General features: G+C 39.4%; 1 protein-coding gene across 1 annotated transcript in view; it reads right to left on the bottom strand.

Annotated features, from left to right (window-relative positions):
• Window positions 1-18,501, bottom strand: part of MBNL2 (muscleblind like splicing regulator 2) — a 62,080-nt gene that overhangs the window by 12,890 nt on the left and 30,689 nt on the right. Inside the window, exons 6-7 of the mRNA XM_021706665.1 lie at window positions 16,427-16,462; window positions 15,068-15,162 (exon numbers count right to left, since the gene is read on the bottom strand). Coding sequence (XP_021562340.1) covers window positions 15,068-15,162; window positions 16,427-16,462 — 131 coding nt within the window. The remainder of the gene's footprint in view (window positions 1-15,067; window positions 15,163-16,426; window positions 16,463-18,501) is intronic.

The raw sequence follows: 18,501 nt of genomic DNA on the forward strand, positions 1-18,501 counted from the left end.
TCAAAAAAAAAAAAAAAAATTCAGCCGGGCTCGGTGGCTCAAACTGTAATCCCGAGGCTTTGGGAGGCTGAGGTGTGTGCCTGAGCCCACGGGTTCGAGACCCGCCCGGGCAATGAGACCTCATCTCTACAATAAATCAAAAAATCAGCCGGGCGTGGTAGCGTGTGCTTGTAATTCTGGTTACTTGTAAAGCTGAGGCGGAAGGATCGTCGGAGCCCAGCAGGTCGAGGCTGCGGTGGCCGGAAGCGGCCCCTGCACTCCAGTCTGGGAGACAGAGTGAGACTCCAACTCCAAAAAAAAAAAAAATTCAGTTTATACAGCAAGTGAAAAGAAATTTCAAAAACATTCATGATATAATATGGGTTTTTTCAAAAAGAAGTTTTGCTCCCAGTAGTAAACTGAAGATTCAGGTCAAGAAACACAGAAACAAGATCTTGTTGGATTTAACATAATGTCTCTATTCCTGCTCAATGCCCTGCTTTTGTATCCACTACTATTATGTTAGACTTAGAATCCTGGGCACATTTTGGCCACAGTATCCATTTTAACAGTGGAGCAGAATGTATAATTCAGCCTGCTAAGAACTGGCTTTTAAGACTTCAAAGGCAGAAAAGCAACAGAAACGCTGAAATTCAGCAAAAGGAACAGTCAGATTAATGTACTGTACCCCACATAGAAGTAAGTCTTTGTGCATTGGAATCATATACCTGCATATTCCTCAAAGTGGTGGGATGATGCTGCCATCTAACAAATTTCCCAGCAAAACCAGCCTTTTCTCTTTTTTAGTTCTTTGCCTGTGTGTGTGTGTGTGTGTGTGTGTGTGTGTGTGTGTGTGTGTGTGTGTGTGTGTATCAGAAAGAGAAAGAGAAAAAGAGGTTAGTAAAACCACTCAATTGTGTGTAATTGCAGGGTACAAAAGAAAAAAATCAAAAAGAGTCCTGGAGTGGCATTCTAGGAGGTTTGTCTGCCACCAGCCAGATTTGTGACCTTCCTGAGCCTTGGTTTCTCACTCTGCTGGCATCAGACTGGCACCTCTGTAGTGTGGTGAGTAGTTAAGCCAGGTTTCCATCTGTCCTTCCCAGTAACTCCCCAGGAAGTGCCAAAATCTCTTGGTATAATAGATGGAAAAATGGAAACCAGAGGAGGAAAATGTACAAAGAAAGAGAGCTCCCATGCTCTCTTTTATTTCTTTATTACTAACCATCCCACATTCTTTCAGCATCGCCACTTACTTTTCGAGATGATCCTGATTATAGGATAAGCACTTTGACTGAAATTATTTGTATGTTTGTTTATTGCCTGTCCTCTTGCTATGTAAGACCCATGAGAAAAAGGACTTTATTTTCCCCATTGTTGTACTTCCAGAATTCTGAATTGTTCAAGGCTCATGGTGGGTTCTTAATATATATTTGTTGAGAAAAGATATGAAGACACATTGCCACAGACGTGGTTCACTGAGGAAGCATCCACATTTGCACCCATTTACCTAACTTACGAAAACTAGAACTCTTGAAGAGAAACACGGCAACAATAAAAATTTTTTTAGTGTGAAAGGAATAATTTTATACTGTAAGATTTAATAAAACAAAAACCTCGGTACAATTAGACATCTTTCTTGCCAATCTTTGATTATTTTTTAAATCTAATTTTTAAAAATTGTGGTAAAATAGACATAGCATAAAATTTACCATTTTAGCCATTTTCAAGTACAATCCTATACTGTCCACAAGTTCCAATCTCATTCAAATAAGGTGGTTTCACAAGAAAAAAGAATTTGCGGGCCTGTGACCCTGAGGTCTACTTCTCTCCGGTCACTTCCTATCTGCTTGCGGTTTGAATCTTAAGCAAATTATTCCCCAAGATTTGCTCTTACTTATAAAATGGATGAGACACTTCACAGAGTTATGTTGAGTAGTAAATGAAATAATGTATATATGGTATCTGATATGTAATAGCGGTTTTTTGATACATGTTGGTTTCCTTCCTGGAGGCTATTATTTTAGGATTTATAATCCTAATAAAATTTATTTTCAGCTTCTAATTAAACGGTTTAAAAAATAATAATATCATGCACTTAAATATTCTGTGATCTGTATGTCACTCCATATGTTGGAAATAAACTTGGTATTGATGAGATTAAGATTCTTAAAAATATCAAATGTACTTACTTCTCTTTCTGTATGTGTATATTCTGAACTGTCACTGATGACTAAATATAGAGGGAATTTCTCTGATATTTCATTAAAGTCTTGACTGTCAATTCATATTAATCCTCTTTTAAACTAAAATCTTTTATTACAAAAGCATTGCTAGCCATCAGCACACGATGATCAGTGTCTACTACAATGGAAAGTTGACATCCCCTGAGACGTACAATCTCCCATTCTTTGAAGTTAGACCTAATTCAAACCCAGCCTCTAGGCTCGATAGCCATGTTAACCTAAGTAAGTTATTCAACATCTTTTTTTCCTTAGTATTATTCATCTCTATAATGGAAATTTAAAATGATTTCTAATTTACAGGGTTGGTATGAGGATTAGATAATGTATTTAGCAAGTGTCTGGTATTAGTAAGCATAATAATAAATGCTATGGTTGTTATTATTGAAATATTACTGTGGTAATGTTTAACTATTTTCATTTTCTACCCTAAGTCCCAAAATGTGAATATTTTGATCAGGTATAGTTCTTATTAAAATTATTAGATCACTGTGCTTAGAGTAAATGACTATTCATGGAACGTCTGTGTATACAGTCTTGGTTAATAAACATCTGTCTTTCAATTTCCAGTCCTTCATTTTTTTTTTTTTTTTTAGAAAGCAGGATTTATTGAGAAGACAGAAAAGCTCCCACAGTGGGAGGGGACCTGAGGGGATTGCCCCCTTCATCTCTTTTTACTTGGGTTTCTCATAAGCAACAGAAAGAAGGAGACTTGTTAGCTCACGTTAAACCAGCAAACAAATCAACTAAACAAAAAAACAAATCAAAACCCGACCAACTCTTAAATACATTTGTCCAAGGCAAAGGAATACAATGGAACTTTTCTTCTCATTCTTTACACACTTCTTAGATTTCCCTAATTTCACCTCTTTCCTTGTTTGAGGCCATTCTTAATGTTATAAGGTTCAGAGAAAAGAAAAGAAAACAATGTGAACGATAGGAACTAATCCAAGCAATTCCTTCTTTCTTGAATCCTCTTAACTAAAGTGGTTCTCTGGCCCTTTTGCACATTTCAGTATAACAATGACAAATATTGAAAGAAAGATTAATGGGAAAGTTATGAATTTATCATTAGGAAAAATACTTGGCGACAAGGAAGGAATCAAATTTAACTTCTGAGTATCTTTTTGATTCCTCAAAAACCTCTCTAAATTCTAAGGAGGAAGCAAAGTTATTGATTGTTCAAACAATGTATGGCCTGCATATTCATGCTGAATTGTGGCTTGATGGCCGGGAAAGAAACTAAGTATGCTGTTAGGAGACTAAGTTTCTGATCCCTTGCGTAGCCTTGAGTAAGTCAGTCACTTGGCCACTCTTCATCCTTTTAGTTGTGAAGTGGAAACTTAGGAGTTCCGGGAAAGTTCTAAATCTGAGTTTGCCACTTAATAGGATGATCTTGAGCAAGTTCCTCAGCTTCTTTGGAGTTTTCTCATCTCTGTAGCGGGGATGATAAGCATCTCTAACAGGACATTTTGGGTTTCAATGAGATGATGCATATAAAAGGCTTAGCCCCAGGTCTGGCACGCAGTGCTTCATACAGATACTTGTTCGTCCTGTCTGTGTACTCTGTAGACTTTTGGGTTCCCTACCATGATCATTCTTTGCAAGGCAGTGTGGCGAAAGGGAAAAACATTGCTCTAGACAGGACACCGATAATCAGACTCCAGGCCTGATTTTCTTGCTATTTCTGTGACTTGGGTAAGTCACCTTGTTGATCTGGGCTCTTTACATCATAATTTTTTCTCCTTTATGCTACTGTATAGGGATGGCGTGATTGTGGTAAATCTGCTCTCCTGACTTACTGCCTTTCCTATCTATGATTTTACTGATGCCTGGAGCACTTGTGATGAGGAAAAAAGACACTGACATTTTACAATGATCGACTTGATGCTGCTTCCAGACACGCATTGTGGTAAATAGTGAAGAGTGTCTGTATTTGATCACAGGAAGCTGATGGACATAAGCTCTGAGATCTTTGGATACTCCAGAGCAAGGGAAGGGATGATAAGAATAATTTGATCATTGAAAGTAAAACAAACAGACCCCAAACTCCAGCATATTATACTTGATGCTGAAACACGACTGACTCTTCATGCTGGAATAGTTATAGTTGTCATAAACTAAAAATAACGGTCAAGCCGGGCTCGGTGGCTCAGCCTGTAATCCCGCGCCTTTGGGAGGCTGAGGTGAGTGGATTGCCTGAGCCTGCGGGTTCGAGACCCGCCTGGGCAGCGAGACCTCATCTCTACAATAAATCAAAAAATCAGCCGGGCGTGGTAGCGCATGCCTGGAATTCCGGCTACTTGGAAGGCTGAGGTGGAAGGATCGCCGGAGCCCAGCGGGTCGAGGCTAAGGTGGCCGGGAGCGGCCACTGCACTCCAGTCTGAGTGACAGAGTGAGACTCCAACTCAAAAAAAAAAAAAAAATAGTGGTCAACAAATGTGTCCTTTATAGCAGTGGTCCCCATCCTTTGTGGCGCCAGGGATCGGTTTCGTGAAAAGCAGTTTTTCCACGGACAGGGTGGAGGGATGTGGGCGGGGGGATCCTCAGGCCCTAGATTCTCATGAGGAGGGGCAACCTAGATTCCTCACATGCATGCGCAGTTCACAGTAGGGTTCATGCTCCTAGGAGAATCTAATGCCCGTGCTGCTCTGACAGAAGGCAGGACTCACCTCCTGCTGTGTTGTCCATTTCCTAACAGGCCATGGATTGGTCTGTGGCCTGGGGAGTTGGGGACCCCTGCTTTATAGTATGAATCAAAGTGAAGATGCATAGATGAGAACCATTCTCTTTACAAAAGTCAATGGGAGAGATGTCTCACAGGAGGGTTATGTGAGGGTGAGGAGAAGGGTGCTGAAATCCACAGGCACTGTAGAAGCTGAGAACAGCCTCTGGAAGAACAAAGGATTACGACACCTCTCTGAAGCTCCCTGGCTCTGAGTTATGCATCTTCTTTCTCTTGGATATTCTCTTTCCCCTTTATCCCGATTTCATTACACGAAGTAGCTTTCCTCACCACTTAGCTTGGTCTCAGGCTAGCGATCCCAGCTCACCTCTACCCATTCGCTTGCAGTAGATGCATGCTTCTGAGATTCTCACTGAACGTTTCCTGTCCTGTTCCCATCCTGTCATTCCAGGTCCTGTGTAACCTTACCCCCTCCTTACCTCCTCAACTGCGTTCTCCAGGGCTGCCCTCCTGCTTCCTCCCCTTCTCACCCCCTGGCATCTCCCACTCATTGGCAGTGTGGCTGAAAGCAGGTGGTCCAGTTCACGTGAATCACAGTGTTCCCCTTTCTTTAGATCTGATGCAATCATAGCTGCTCTATCTGTCTCCATTATGAGGTAAAGTCTGAGACCGATTTTGGAATTCCTTTCAAAGACACACATGCTGTTGGGAAGGAAGGTAAAATAAGGGGAAAAGCATTGACTTCAAGGTCAATGAAAAAATCTAAAATAGGAGAAACGGGGCAGGCTATACTTTCAATGGAGCTGTGATCAAATCTGACTTTGAGCTTTGATGTCTTCACATGTAAAGGAGGGGAAAGCCCCTCCCACAGGGTTTAATGGAATGACATATGTAAAGCAGGACAGAAGGCATCTATAAGTGTGAGCTCCTTTTTCTTCTTATCCCATCTCTTTTCCACCCCTCAAATTTCAAACTGGTCATGGAGTCAGGAATAACCTCACCTGTCCTTTCTGTCTCATTCCTATACATCCCTGAGACCTACGTTCCCCAGTCACTTTGGGGATAAACCCCTGCCATGGAGCTTACTTCCAGCACAGCCACGTTGCCTACTGGACTTTTTTTTTTATGATATTCTCTGATTGCTTCACATCTCTTTGACTAGGCAGTGAATTTCTGAGTCTCTTTAGTATCTCTTCAAACTGATGGCTTCTCGAAGGATCAGCAGACTCAGAAAGGTTTGACCTTGGAAGGCATTACCTCCAACAGTATCACTCCCAAGGGGCTGAGAGGTCACAGTTAATGCCAGCTTTTTGATGTGTGTTAGCATCTATTTGGTAGGCAGAGCCACAGTCAGGTTTGTCTGTCCTCCCCATCCACCCGCACAGAAAGACTGGCAACTTCCACAAACACATAAGTAGATGTTCGAGCAGGTGGGCAGCAGTGGCAGAACTTGGGTAGATAAGTGCCCATGAATAAACATGTCTCTCTGTTCATAGCAACTCTTACCAAGGAAACCCTATTCACTGTTCAACCTTGAATGTGGATCTGAATTCCTGCACTACAGCTAGTCTCTCTCCCCCTACACATCTAAAGCTGGAAATAAACACCCATATAAGATGAACTACATATTCATTCTACTCAAATGAGAAAATCTAAAATAGAGGAAACGGGGCATGAGTTTACGACCGTCAACAAAAGCCAAAATGCAACTGGGAACATGACTTTTCAACCTGAAAATGACCCCTCCCCCCAAATTCCATCAAAATGCAAAGGAGAATGGGATTCGAGGTGTAATAAGAAGGGTAACCCACCAGGCAGGAGAGCTCCACAGAGGGACTCTTGACATTTTCTTTTCAGCTGCACAAAATTGGAACTGATATTATGTCTTTAGGTGCTATATACAAAAGAATTTTACCCAAGTTTCTCACCCCGAGGTGTAAATTATTCATGAAAAAAGAAAATGTACTAGATTACAACACTTACATAACTCAGTCTTTCCTGAGAGGATCTGCAAACACATTTATTAATTAAACCTCATGGTAGTCCAGCAGAGCAGCTGCTTCTAAGGCAGGAAAATAAAAAGGTCTATTGTCTTCTTATGTTCTAATTTCTTGAGGAGAAAAATTAATCTGCCACTATATTGCTCTCATAGACCCAAGTCCACCTAAGACAGACAGTACCGCCCACTTCCTCTCCCACTTAATTTTTTTTTGTGGCCACGCTAGTAAGTCTGAATTTCAACACCCTAGCCATGCTGCACAGTAGAATTTAGACTCAATTTACCAAGCACTTTAATAATAGTGTTAACTGATTGCAAATGCTACCATTCTCATAGTTCTTTTTTTTTAACTCAGAGATAACAGTAGGCTTCAGTCTCGATCGCTCGTTTTCTCTCTGTATGTCTCTCCCTTTCTGTTTCTCTTTCTACACACATACACGTGCGCACGCACACACACACGGGCACACACACTTCTGCCTTCTCCGCAAAATCCTTAATGAGGCAATTCTGCTTCACTTGAAGCATCGGATCCACAACCGAAGGTGAATGCCCCCTCAAGAGTTAAAATGTAAGCAAAACGTTAAAGGTGGCTAAACAACTTCAACAGTCAAATGCTGAGAGAGATGTCTCAGCTCCCGTACTTTTTACAAGGGCTGGATTCTGACAGTTGCTGTCTCTGGTTTTTTGGAGAACAACATACTTGGGGCCCAGCTGCTTTCTGTAATCTGTTCCCAGGAACAGGCAAACTGTGAGAAAGGAGTGCTTCACAGTTTGATCATCCACATGTAGAGGCCGGCCACTTGACTGTGTATTTCAGGAGAGAGATCGGACAGCAGCCTCCTCCTCCCATGCCGGGGCCTTGTGGAACCAAGATTTTTTTCTCGTGAAACAAACCCAGGCTCCAAAATGGGTCAAGTGGTGAATAGCGGGGAATGGTTCATGCCTCCTACATTTGTCTGAATATAGTCCTGACAGATGGCATTGAATAATAGATGTTTTATAAAACTCTGAGATGAGAGATGAAGTAAAACATGATCTTATCTTTCTAGATTTCTGGGTTAGGATAGGTCAACTTACATAAGGAGGGACCCCAAAAAACCAGAATTAATTTTTGGAAGGCGGGCCCCTTGTAGCCTAGGCCTCCCTAAGTAAGTATTCTAGGAATCCATCAGTACCAGCACACCAGCTAGAATTGTTGTAAGAGGTTGTGTTCAGCTTCGGTGAATTTTTTTTATGTGTGTGTGTAGATTCTTGCAACACTTTTGGCCATTTCATGACGGGTGGATTTACAAGTGCACCTGCCCACGCCACGCTGAGTGTTCAGCAGTTTTTGACTAGAAATGGCAGGACCTCCCTCCCTTCCCTATTCACCCGATCTTGCCCTGAGCGACTTTTTTGTTGTTGTTTTCCCAGATGAAAAAAGTCTCAAAGGGAAACATTCTGCTGATGTGGAAGAGGTGAAACAAAAAACAGCAGAAGCACTCAAAGGCATCAAAACTGACGAGTTCAAAACTGTTTTGAGCAGTGGAAAAAGCATCTCCATAGATGTATTTCATTGGACGAAGAGTCCTTTAAAGGTGACTGAAGTTTAAACATGTAAGAATAAATACACAATTTTTTAATAAATAAATTCTGGCTTTTTGGGGGTTCCCCTGGTAGATCCAAGAACCTATATACAAACAGCTTTGAAACTGCGGTCACATTTATAGGTAAGAAGTAAGTAAAGAGTGATGCTTTAAAGCTTTTCTCTTTTCTCTTAAGTACTACATAGCAGGTCAGATAAAGCTTAATATATGACTTTGGTGACATGTAATTATCTTATTTTTCTGATGAGATAGTGTTGAAATTCATTATCATATGTAGTAAACCTGTATTAGCCATGTCTGGAAAATGGGATCATCTGACTTATCAAATATGAATACAGGGTGATTTATGTTGAAATATTATCAACTAATTTTCAATAAACCCTTCCTAAGGCCAACTCTGGTGAAGGGACTTAATCTTTGGAGAAGGGTTCAGAAGATGTGAAACGGCCTTGAGGTCATAATTGTAAATATGAGTCATCACTTCTTGAAGATGTGATTAAGTGTTGGTTTACATATTTCCTGAATACAGTCTGATTTCACTAGCTTTTAGGGCATTTCTTGTGGGTTCTCCATAAAAAGATTCCTAATACCAATCTGCAGGAAATTTTTCCTAGCATGGACTCATGAGCCAGAATGAATTAGATGAATACTCTTTCCACTGTGCACAGAGCTCTGATGTGAAGACACAGACAACATGTAGTCACTCCACATCCGAAGGGACTGTTTCTTTCAAGCAGAGGTGGTGGGGTGGGGGTGATTCTTTGAGCTTTTGTAGCTCTGAAGTCTCATTTAGGTGGGAAGTCACATGCTAGAGGTGAGTATGCTATGGGTATCTGACTGGTAGGATAACTGCTGTCCTGGAGGGGTCTGAGTTCAGGTCTTACAGAGGTTAACCTTTCACATCAGCTCATTCCTTTCTGCCAGGTGACATTTATCTGGACAGGTTTTGCCATAGTATGAAATCATTTCCATTCTCTTTGGTTCAAGTAACACTCCCTACGTAATGGGTAAAGGCAAGACAAAGTAGGCCACTTGCCAGCTGCCACTGTCCCAGTTTAGGCTCCTGTTAAAACCTCTTAATGGCCTCTGCAGACTCTCCCACCTCGAATCCATCTGCTCACTCTTCTTAGAGTTCTGTTTCCATCACTGTCCTGCATACAAATGCTTCCGTGGCCAAACGAGGGCTGGAGACTTTTAACTTGGCAAGAATGTCTTGCACAATTGGAATCAAACCTACACTGCGCTGTGTCCACCAAATGATGTTCTCTGACGATCTGAAAATTATGCTTTACCATTTTTATTTGTACACTTGCACTCGCACTTGCCTTTCTATTTAGTGATGATATTTTAAGGTATGTGTAGACAAAGTCCTTGTAGAATTCAGAGGATAGGGAAAGTATTTCTTGTTAGGAAAAGAGCAAGGAGATGTCCAGGGAAAGATTCAGAGTATAAACTGTGCTTTAATTGTGCCTTTGAGGATGTTATTAAGTAGACTGAATAATCTCTGTATATAAATGAAGAAACTAAGACTTAAAATATATTTACCTAAAAATTATTTTCTTCCCCTTTGAATTAGAATGCAAGTTTGAAATTAAAAAAAAAATACTAAATCAATTACAGCATAGAATACTGTAATAATGCAAGGTACAGCGATTTTAATCTGCACTGTCATTTTATTACACAAAATTTCTCATAATATGAAAAACTAGGCAATACATTATTAAACTGTTTACTTCTACCTCTTTTAATGTACACTCAAAATTTGTCTTAATAGAGGCATCTGCAGATTTATGTTTTCTGGTCTTTTGTTAGTGGGTTGAAATTGACTAATTTACGTTACCATCATTTTTTCCCCTCTGACTTTCTTTGTTAACAAGCTATTCATAAGGTGATTGGCAGAGGTTAGGAGTTAAGTCTATGACAATAGAAACCCATGAACCTGCTTCACTAAGATTAATGACTAATATTTCCTTAGGTTATCTTACTTCTGTAGACATCATTGATCATTTTCACTGGTTATAATATCACCCAGAGTCAATAAGGCCAGCACTATAGCTTTTAAAGCTGACCTGGCTAGTTTCCATAACTAGCTTGAAGTGATGCTAAAATTCAATTCATCTCCCCAGTTTAGAATTCACCTTAGTTTGAGCTGCATCAGCAACGTTACTTCATTTTCTCCTGTGAAAATAGAGCTTGTTGTTATTGAGTCTCACTCAAAAGGTAGGTTTACTTGAGGAAGAAGTGATTTTTGTGTATTTATAATTATGGAGAGAGGCAGTGTACCATCATGGTTAAGAGCAAGTCCTTTGGAGCCAGCGTGCCTAGGTTCAAACTCTAGCAAGACCATTTATTAGCTGTGTGACTTTAGTTCAGTTTTACCATCTGCAAAAATGGAAATGGTGACCATTGCATCTACCTCATAAAACTACTGTGAGGATTAACTGAGTATCTATATCTATACATAAGTATCTTTGCTCATATAACATATGGGGTGCCAAAAAAAGGTATATGAATTTTAAGAGATGTTATATATGTATTACTTTTGAAGTTAAATTAAATTATGGTAGCAATGTGTAGTATGATGTTCACTCAACCGTGCTTCCACCATTTTCTTTGACTGTCCCGCCTGTCACATGGTGATGTTAGCATTCACTTGATTAACAACATCTTTTGAGTGAAAGTGATACTTAACTGTGTATACCTTTTTTGGCATTGTCTGTATAATAGAATAGAATATATGGTGTAATATATAATATAATATGAGAGAGACCATTTGCAATCATACCTGGTACATAAGTGGTTTATAATAACAATAATAATACAATATTATTAGGCATAATTTGTCTATTAAGGTCTGAAGACCTTAACTGAAACAAGAAATAGCTCTTGAAATTTGTTTGTCTTTTTGTTTCCTTATCTATTCCCAGAGCTAAACAACAGAAAAAAGTTTATATTTCCCAAATGTATTTGGATTCTGACATTATGTAATCTCAAACTACCAGTCTAAGTTCAGCAAAAACTTTCATTGGTGGCACCTTGACTCAGCCTGAGGACAGAATGTACAAATTTGTTGCTTGTTCGGCTTGGCTCACCCTGGGGTAACATGTGAAGAACACTGGACCAGAGAAACTGTCATGGGATGTTTTAGTCTATCCTTTTTCTTCAGTGAATGACTTGTATCTAATTACAAATGCCTATGAGATTTGAAATATTTGAGCTGACAGCCTGAATTGATCAAATTAACTGAAAAACTGTCAAAATCCCACCACATTTTGTGTTAAAGACAGATCACTCAATGATGGCAAAGATGGCAGAATATTTGCTGTTCACTGATTTCTGAAATCGCTGCTACTCTTCTCATCCCCTTTGAGTTTATCTTTATTATCTCATGCTTTGGGCCTAGAATAATAGTCATGGAACCATGGATTCATTGAATCTCAGAGCTGTGGGGGACTTCAGAGTCCATCTCGCCTCTATTCATCCTTTCACCAATGAGGAAACTGAGATTCATTATGTTTAAATTGACTTACATAATTCACATGGGTATTGTTCGATTTGAGTTTAAAGAGTGAAATCTTAACAAGATGATAACTTGCTATTTTCCAGTCATTAACAAGCTCTGAGCTTACTATTACTGGATACTAAAAGAATTTCCAGGTTCTTTTGTAGATGCTTTGCTCTTTGAAATTTGTTGAAAACACATAAAGAGTGTCATATTCAAACACTTGTGCTTGCTATTATTTATTTTTTCATGGTTACTACGTGCAAGCAGACCTTTCTCGAGAGTTGTTAAAGGATTTCTCTTCCTCATCATTTAAGTACAATCCAGAAGCAACTATTGTACCCAATAAACTGCAAAACACAGAATCTAGGATTCTTGAAGCGACTGTCAGGTACTCCTTTAATTATGTTTCTTTGGATTAAACTGAAATCAAACTTCACTTAGGCTCGCAATTAAAAAAAGCTGAAAGTTCAGTTCAATTTGCTATTTCCTTTACTAGTTACACCCTGCTTTAATGTGAAATATTTTAGCTTCTGCCTATCCCATGCTTTTACTCCTGCTTCCTTATACACAAACACAAACCTACACATACATATGCAATCTCTCAAAGTTTTTTTCTACCAAATGGAGCCAAAGAACCACTGGTCTAGAAAAATATATATGACACATGGCCAAATAGTTATCATACTATACAATAATTTATCCTAAAACTCCAAAGTATTTTTTAAAATGTTGGCTTCCTTTCCTTCTTCTTAGGTCATATAGGATCAGGAGTGTTCAGGGTGGTCTGGCCGTATACAATGCCTCCAACACCCAGTATTCCCAGATGGTTTCCTATCCAACCTGTCCTAACCAGACTTGAATTCTTTCCTTTTTTTTGAGTTGGAGTCTCACTCTTGTCACCCAGGCTGGAGTGCAGTGGCATGCTCATGGCTACCGCAGCCTGGGACTGCTGGGCTTAGGCGATCCTTCCACCTCAACCTTCCAAGTAGCTGGAACTACAGATGCACACCACTATGCTCTGGCTAGTTTTTTGGTGATTTATTATAGGGACGAGGTCTCACCTCCTTTCCTTTCTTAAAAAAGATCTCTAAGAGTCTGAAATGCTCAACTTACCATATATAGAGTATAGGTAAAATTTCACTGGAACAAATACTACTATATTATACTTCGAGCTTTTTTTCTTATAAAGGGATTTGGTAAAGAAAATTGGGTCCAGAATCACGTAAACATAGTTCACAGAGTCAGGACTTAGATTTATAAGAAAAAGCTATCCAGCTTCCCTATTAAGAATGAGGAAATTAGAGCCTTGAACCTAATAATGGATGGATATAAACAGGATTTCTTTCTCCCATCTCAACATTAAAAAAAAAAACCAAAAAAAGACAGCATCTTCCCAGCTAAAGATTGTATACTTTGCTGTACTTTGTTCTACTTGTTTGGAAGCTGAGTTGGCTGTCCTCAGAGGATGGGTTAGCGTTTTAGAGGTGGATGTAAAGAGTGAATAGTCATGGTTGACATCGTTGACATCTACCTCTGCGTTGCTGGCTTGGCCTCCCCCTACCTGCCCCCCCCCCGCTCTCCCTTCCTTCCTGCTTTATCACAATACAGAGGACACAGTGGGAGCTGTCACAGGGTTGAACATTTATTCCTGCATTCCTGGACACTCACACCTCTTTGTAGTGATGCAACTCACAGTGCTGCAATTGTGTGGATTCACTGGAATGTGGAAAGAAGGCAGTTGGAATTGCCCTTATGCCCCGTCACGACTGATTTCCTCCAATCTCTCCTACTAGCTCAGCCCTTCCCTCTAGCCTTCTCCTATATACCTTGTCATTTTTTTTTTCTTTTGAGTCGGGGTCTCACTCTGTCACCCAGGCTGGAGTGCAGTGGCACGATCACAGTTTACTGCAGCCTCGACTTTCTGGGCTCAGGCAATCTTTCCCCTCAGTCTCCCAAGTAGCGGGCACTATAGGCGTGTGCCACCACACCTGGCTAGTTTTTTGTTTTTTTTGTAGAGTCGAGGTCTCGCTATGTTGTTTCCCAGGCTGGTCTTGGACTCCTGGGATCAAGCAATCCTCTTGCTTCGACCTCCCAAAGTGCTGGGATTAAAGGCATGAGCCATCATGCCCAGCTTCTTGTCATCTTTTATTAGTACAGTTGATCTTATTTGTAAAAACCCATGAAAAGCAACGAAAAAGAACAAAACCAAAATTGTTCTCCTATGAAGGCAGGGCAAGCACAATAAAGTATTTTCAGGGTGAGGTGAGAGTTTATCTCACTTACCCCCTGCTTGTCTCCTGGTGGCCAGGAGCACATGTTTGCAAGTTGGTAGGCTAGGGCAGAGATACAGTCTGCGTGTGACCACTGAGTAGGCAACAGCCCATCGGCTGTCACTGGGAAATATTACATCCATGTCTTATTGGCACATGCATTAAACGAAGAGTTAAACGCTCCTGACCAGTTGTATCCAGCCTTTGTGAGCCCAGTAGCACATGACTCTTCTTCCAGGATGGGTTGGCTCTTAGGCTAGCATCTGAACAGATCGTCAATCAAATGGGAACCAAGTGAACTTGGCAGAACCTGAGACCAAGGTCACATGTGAACAAGAATTATTCAGACCTCACATTTGACACTTAGGTCAAGGGAAAGCCTTTCTAAAAGAATTTTTTTTTTCCATCCACACAGGTGATAGGGTCTGAATAAACTGAATTAAAATAGAGCCAGTTTTGAAGCACCCATGGGTGTGCTTCTACGATTTTTATGTGGCAATTCACAAACCACTGGATAGGTGATGCTGTACTAAAAGGAACGTAAGCCTGTCAGGTTAATTACACAATATTAGGTACGAAAACAAACAGTGCAACACAAAACATAGCTACATCATTATTTGCAGTAAATGTTAACTCTAAATAAGTGCAACCTGTCCATAAATGCTTGCTATAAACTAATTAAAAAAATAAAAATTTGATGGATAAACATGAAAAAAAAATTCTCACCGAGAATTTTTTTTTTAAATATCAGCACTCATTTAGAGTTTGGGATTTGTGAAAGAAAGCTTTAAAAGGAGCAAACCTGATTGGCTGTGGCTGTTGCTGCGAAGGGGACACTTGTTGCAGGAGTTGTTGCTGCAGAGACAGTGGCGGACGTAGCGCTGTGCATCATGGGTACTTTCAGGAGGGGAGCCATGGGAGCAATGAACAGGAGGGTGTAGCATTATGGTAATAGAAGTGGTATTTTGGCATGGTGAATATCAGAGCAGCAAGCCATCATGGGTTAAACCAGCAGATGGCATGCAATCACAATGCAAAGCAAGGAAGCATGGGAGAGAAATAAAAAAGGGAAAATAGCTTATTACAAGTACAATTAAAGGAAGTTTTAAAACATAATCAGTGATTCCCAGAAATGCCAAAGCAGCTTACTTTGGTTGATGTATTTATACACATTTTATTACTTCTAACAATAGATCCATTCCCAATTCAGATATATAGTGTATGCAATAATGATTGTTTCTAAAAACGTGAAAGGTAGTGTCCAGTGAAGTAAGTAACAAGTTCTAAAACATTGGAGGCTTAACGTGTAGGCCTGATTTGGGATAGAATGTCCTTTGGAATTAATTATGGTTACATTGAATTTTTTTCCCCAATTTGGGACGACTTATATAAAATAGAACTGCTGTGGATTGTGGTTTATTTGAATCAGTAAAAAAGGGAGCAAAAATTATGGCCTTGATGCAATTTCTAACACAGTTACTCTGAAATAACCAGAAAATTTTGCCAATGTTTCTTTTTCTTGACTCTAAATAGAACTAATCAATATGTCCTAAAGACAGACTTTTGTACCAAGGCACTAAAATGTGTGAGGATAAGTATATACTATGAAAATTTAAGAGCTAGGGAATGCTAAAGTACAAAAAAAAAAATCATCACGAGTAAATCAATACTTAAAATTGAAAAAGATAATCAAGTTAGGCAGTTCCGACATTAGGTTTCAAAATACATCCATTTATAATTTTTAAAAAATAAATACTTCTGGGAAACTCTGATAACTCTAACACACAGCAAAGAGGAGATAAAGGCACACCACTATGAAACTTTAAAACATTGATGAAATTAGCCTGCCTCTCTATAAAGTAAGCTTTTTTCCTTATGCTACACCATATAAAGAGAAACAACAAAATCATTAAAAAGCAGACTCGTACTTGTGGTTTTATGTTTTTGTAGTGATTGTTCTAGCACAAGAGGTCACATTAAAACTGTCATTTTCTTAAATATACAAGTACATTTTTAAAAACCTCTATGTTAACTCTAAAGCCAAATAAGCCTTCAGATCTACTATTTCCGATAACATTTCTATCATCTCTGAAATAAATTTCAAGCAAGTGAAGGTATCATACATCATATAAAAGACAAATAAAAAAAGGTTGAAACCTACCAATACTGGTAGCGGGTGTCATGCACAAAACTGACCCTGATGTCATGCAATGGTGGGTGGAAAAAGTGAATAAAGGGAAAGAAACAGGTTAGCGGTTTAGAGTTAACATTCAAAGTGAGATTGAAGCACAACCAGAAATAAGTAGGGTTAGTTCACATAGTCTGTTAGGGCCATTCACATTGTCAGTACAGACACAAATATATCTGACTTCTTTTAAGCCAATATTATTCCAAGCTCACTCCTTAAACTACTGTTCACAGTTTCTATTCATATACATTGACATGCTTCTCATAAGAATGACATGTGATAAGGCTGTAGTGTCCTTCCTCTCAGACCTCGAAGTATTTTACAGACATTGTCAAGTTAATCCTTCAAGGCGGGAAGTGGGTCTTTTACAGATGAAAAATCTGAGGCATAGTAACTCCTCCAAGGTCATGCATAGTCAAGGGTAAGGCTGGAAATAGAACTCTATTCCTAAATCCAGGTCAGGTTTTACATCCACTAGATTACACTGAACTTATTGCATTAAAAGTTTACCTGTTTGAATGTAAATGTTTTGCATCAACAACAATATGAAAAGTAATTAAGAGTTCACCTTTCCAAATCAAAGACTCATAGGGGGAGGGTAGGTGATTTTTAGATCACTGTTTGAAAGCCCAAAACATAGGAAGACAAAAGTTCTTGGATAGAATGACCTGGATATATATGTAGTCTGCTTTTTGTAATGATATTCCTTATAGTAAATAGGTAGTGTCTAGCAATAAAATCTAAACATTGTAGAGGCACAATGGTGCAGGATGGGGACTGAATTAGAACGGGGGTTAGGAGTTTTTGTCATGGCTACTATAAGGTGACCCCTGAAGAAGGTCTTTGGCAAAACTCCTAGGAATCTCAAGTTAGTATCTAAGTGGGCAGGTGGAGGTGGGGGGAGGATTTCAGTTCTTTCTTAAAAACAGCTGTCTTAGCTGTAATGGTCTTATTAATGCATTTAAATCAGAAAACACTGATCATGAATATTCATGTATATTGTAGAGAACTGAAAAAAGAACTGTATTGAAAGCTTTGCGGAATTGTCTGTTACTGGTTTAGCCCCAAGTAAATCAAGGTAATATTTGAATTTAGATAACTGAAGACTGGATATTGTGTAAGTGCCTGAGAAGTAGCTTTTAATGAATGAAACCTAGGGTTTCAAAACTGCTTTCTGAGATATTACATGAAAAATCTGAGATCTGTAGGTGTTTTTTCTCTCTGCTGAGCTGTTCACATTGGAGGGAGACTTTTTGCCTGAGTTATATTTTGATCAGGTAAACATACCTAGTCAAGAAAGGGGCTACTTAACTGGGCTACTAACAGATTCTTCAACAAACATGTGCCAATATATCCAACTTCACACACACACACACACACACACACACACACACACACACACACACACACACACATCTCTCAAAACCCCCTTTTCTAACATCACATCTTTCTCCAGTCCTATTTCTCTAAACTTCTGGAAAATTACCTACCATAACTTTTTGCTTTCTTATCCCCATTTATTTTTCAATACTCTCCAATTTGTCTTTCATTTCCACCTCTTCTGAAGAAGCACTTCTTTGGAAAATGTTCAGTTGTTCTTTTACCTACCTCCCCATGCTATCAAGTCAGTTTTCAAACTGAGCATGTCACTTACCAAAGAATTCCACATTACTACAACCGGTAGAACTCTTCTATCTTCACTTGTCTGTTCCTGATTCTAAGTAGAATTTAACACTTGGACACTCCCTGCATAATAAACAAACCACTCTCTTCTCTTAGACTGACTCACTCTCTCTCTCTCTCTCTCTCACTCACTCACACACACACACACACACACACACACACACACACACACTTTAAAAATCTTTCTGGCAACTACCTTTTGTCTACTTTGCTGAATTATCTTCCTTCCCTGAATGCTATACCAGGCAGGACCCAAGAAAAATGGAATTTAGTTATAAAAAATTGTGCATTTATTCTTACATGTTTAAACTTCAGTCACTTCAAAGTACTCTCCATTTGATACAATACACCTACTGAGATGCATT

The sequence above is a fragment of the Carlito syrichta genome, unplaced genomic scaffold (assembly GCF_000164805.1).
Source record: "Carlito syrichta isolate Samal-C Ts95f unplaced genomic scaffold, Tarsius_syrichta-2.0.1 Scaffold315847, whole genome shotgun sequence".
Taxonomy (NCBI): domain Eukaryota; kingdom Metazoa; phylum Chordata; class Mammalia; order Primates; family Tarsiidae; genus Carlito; species Carlito syrichta.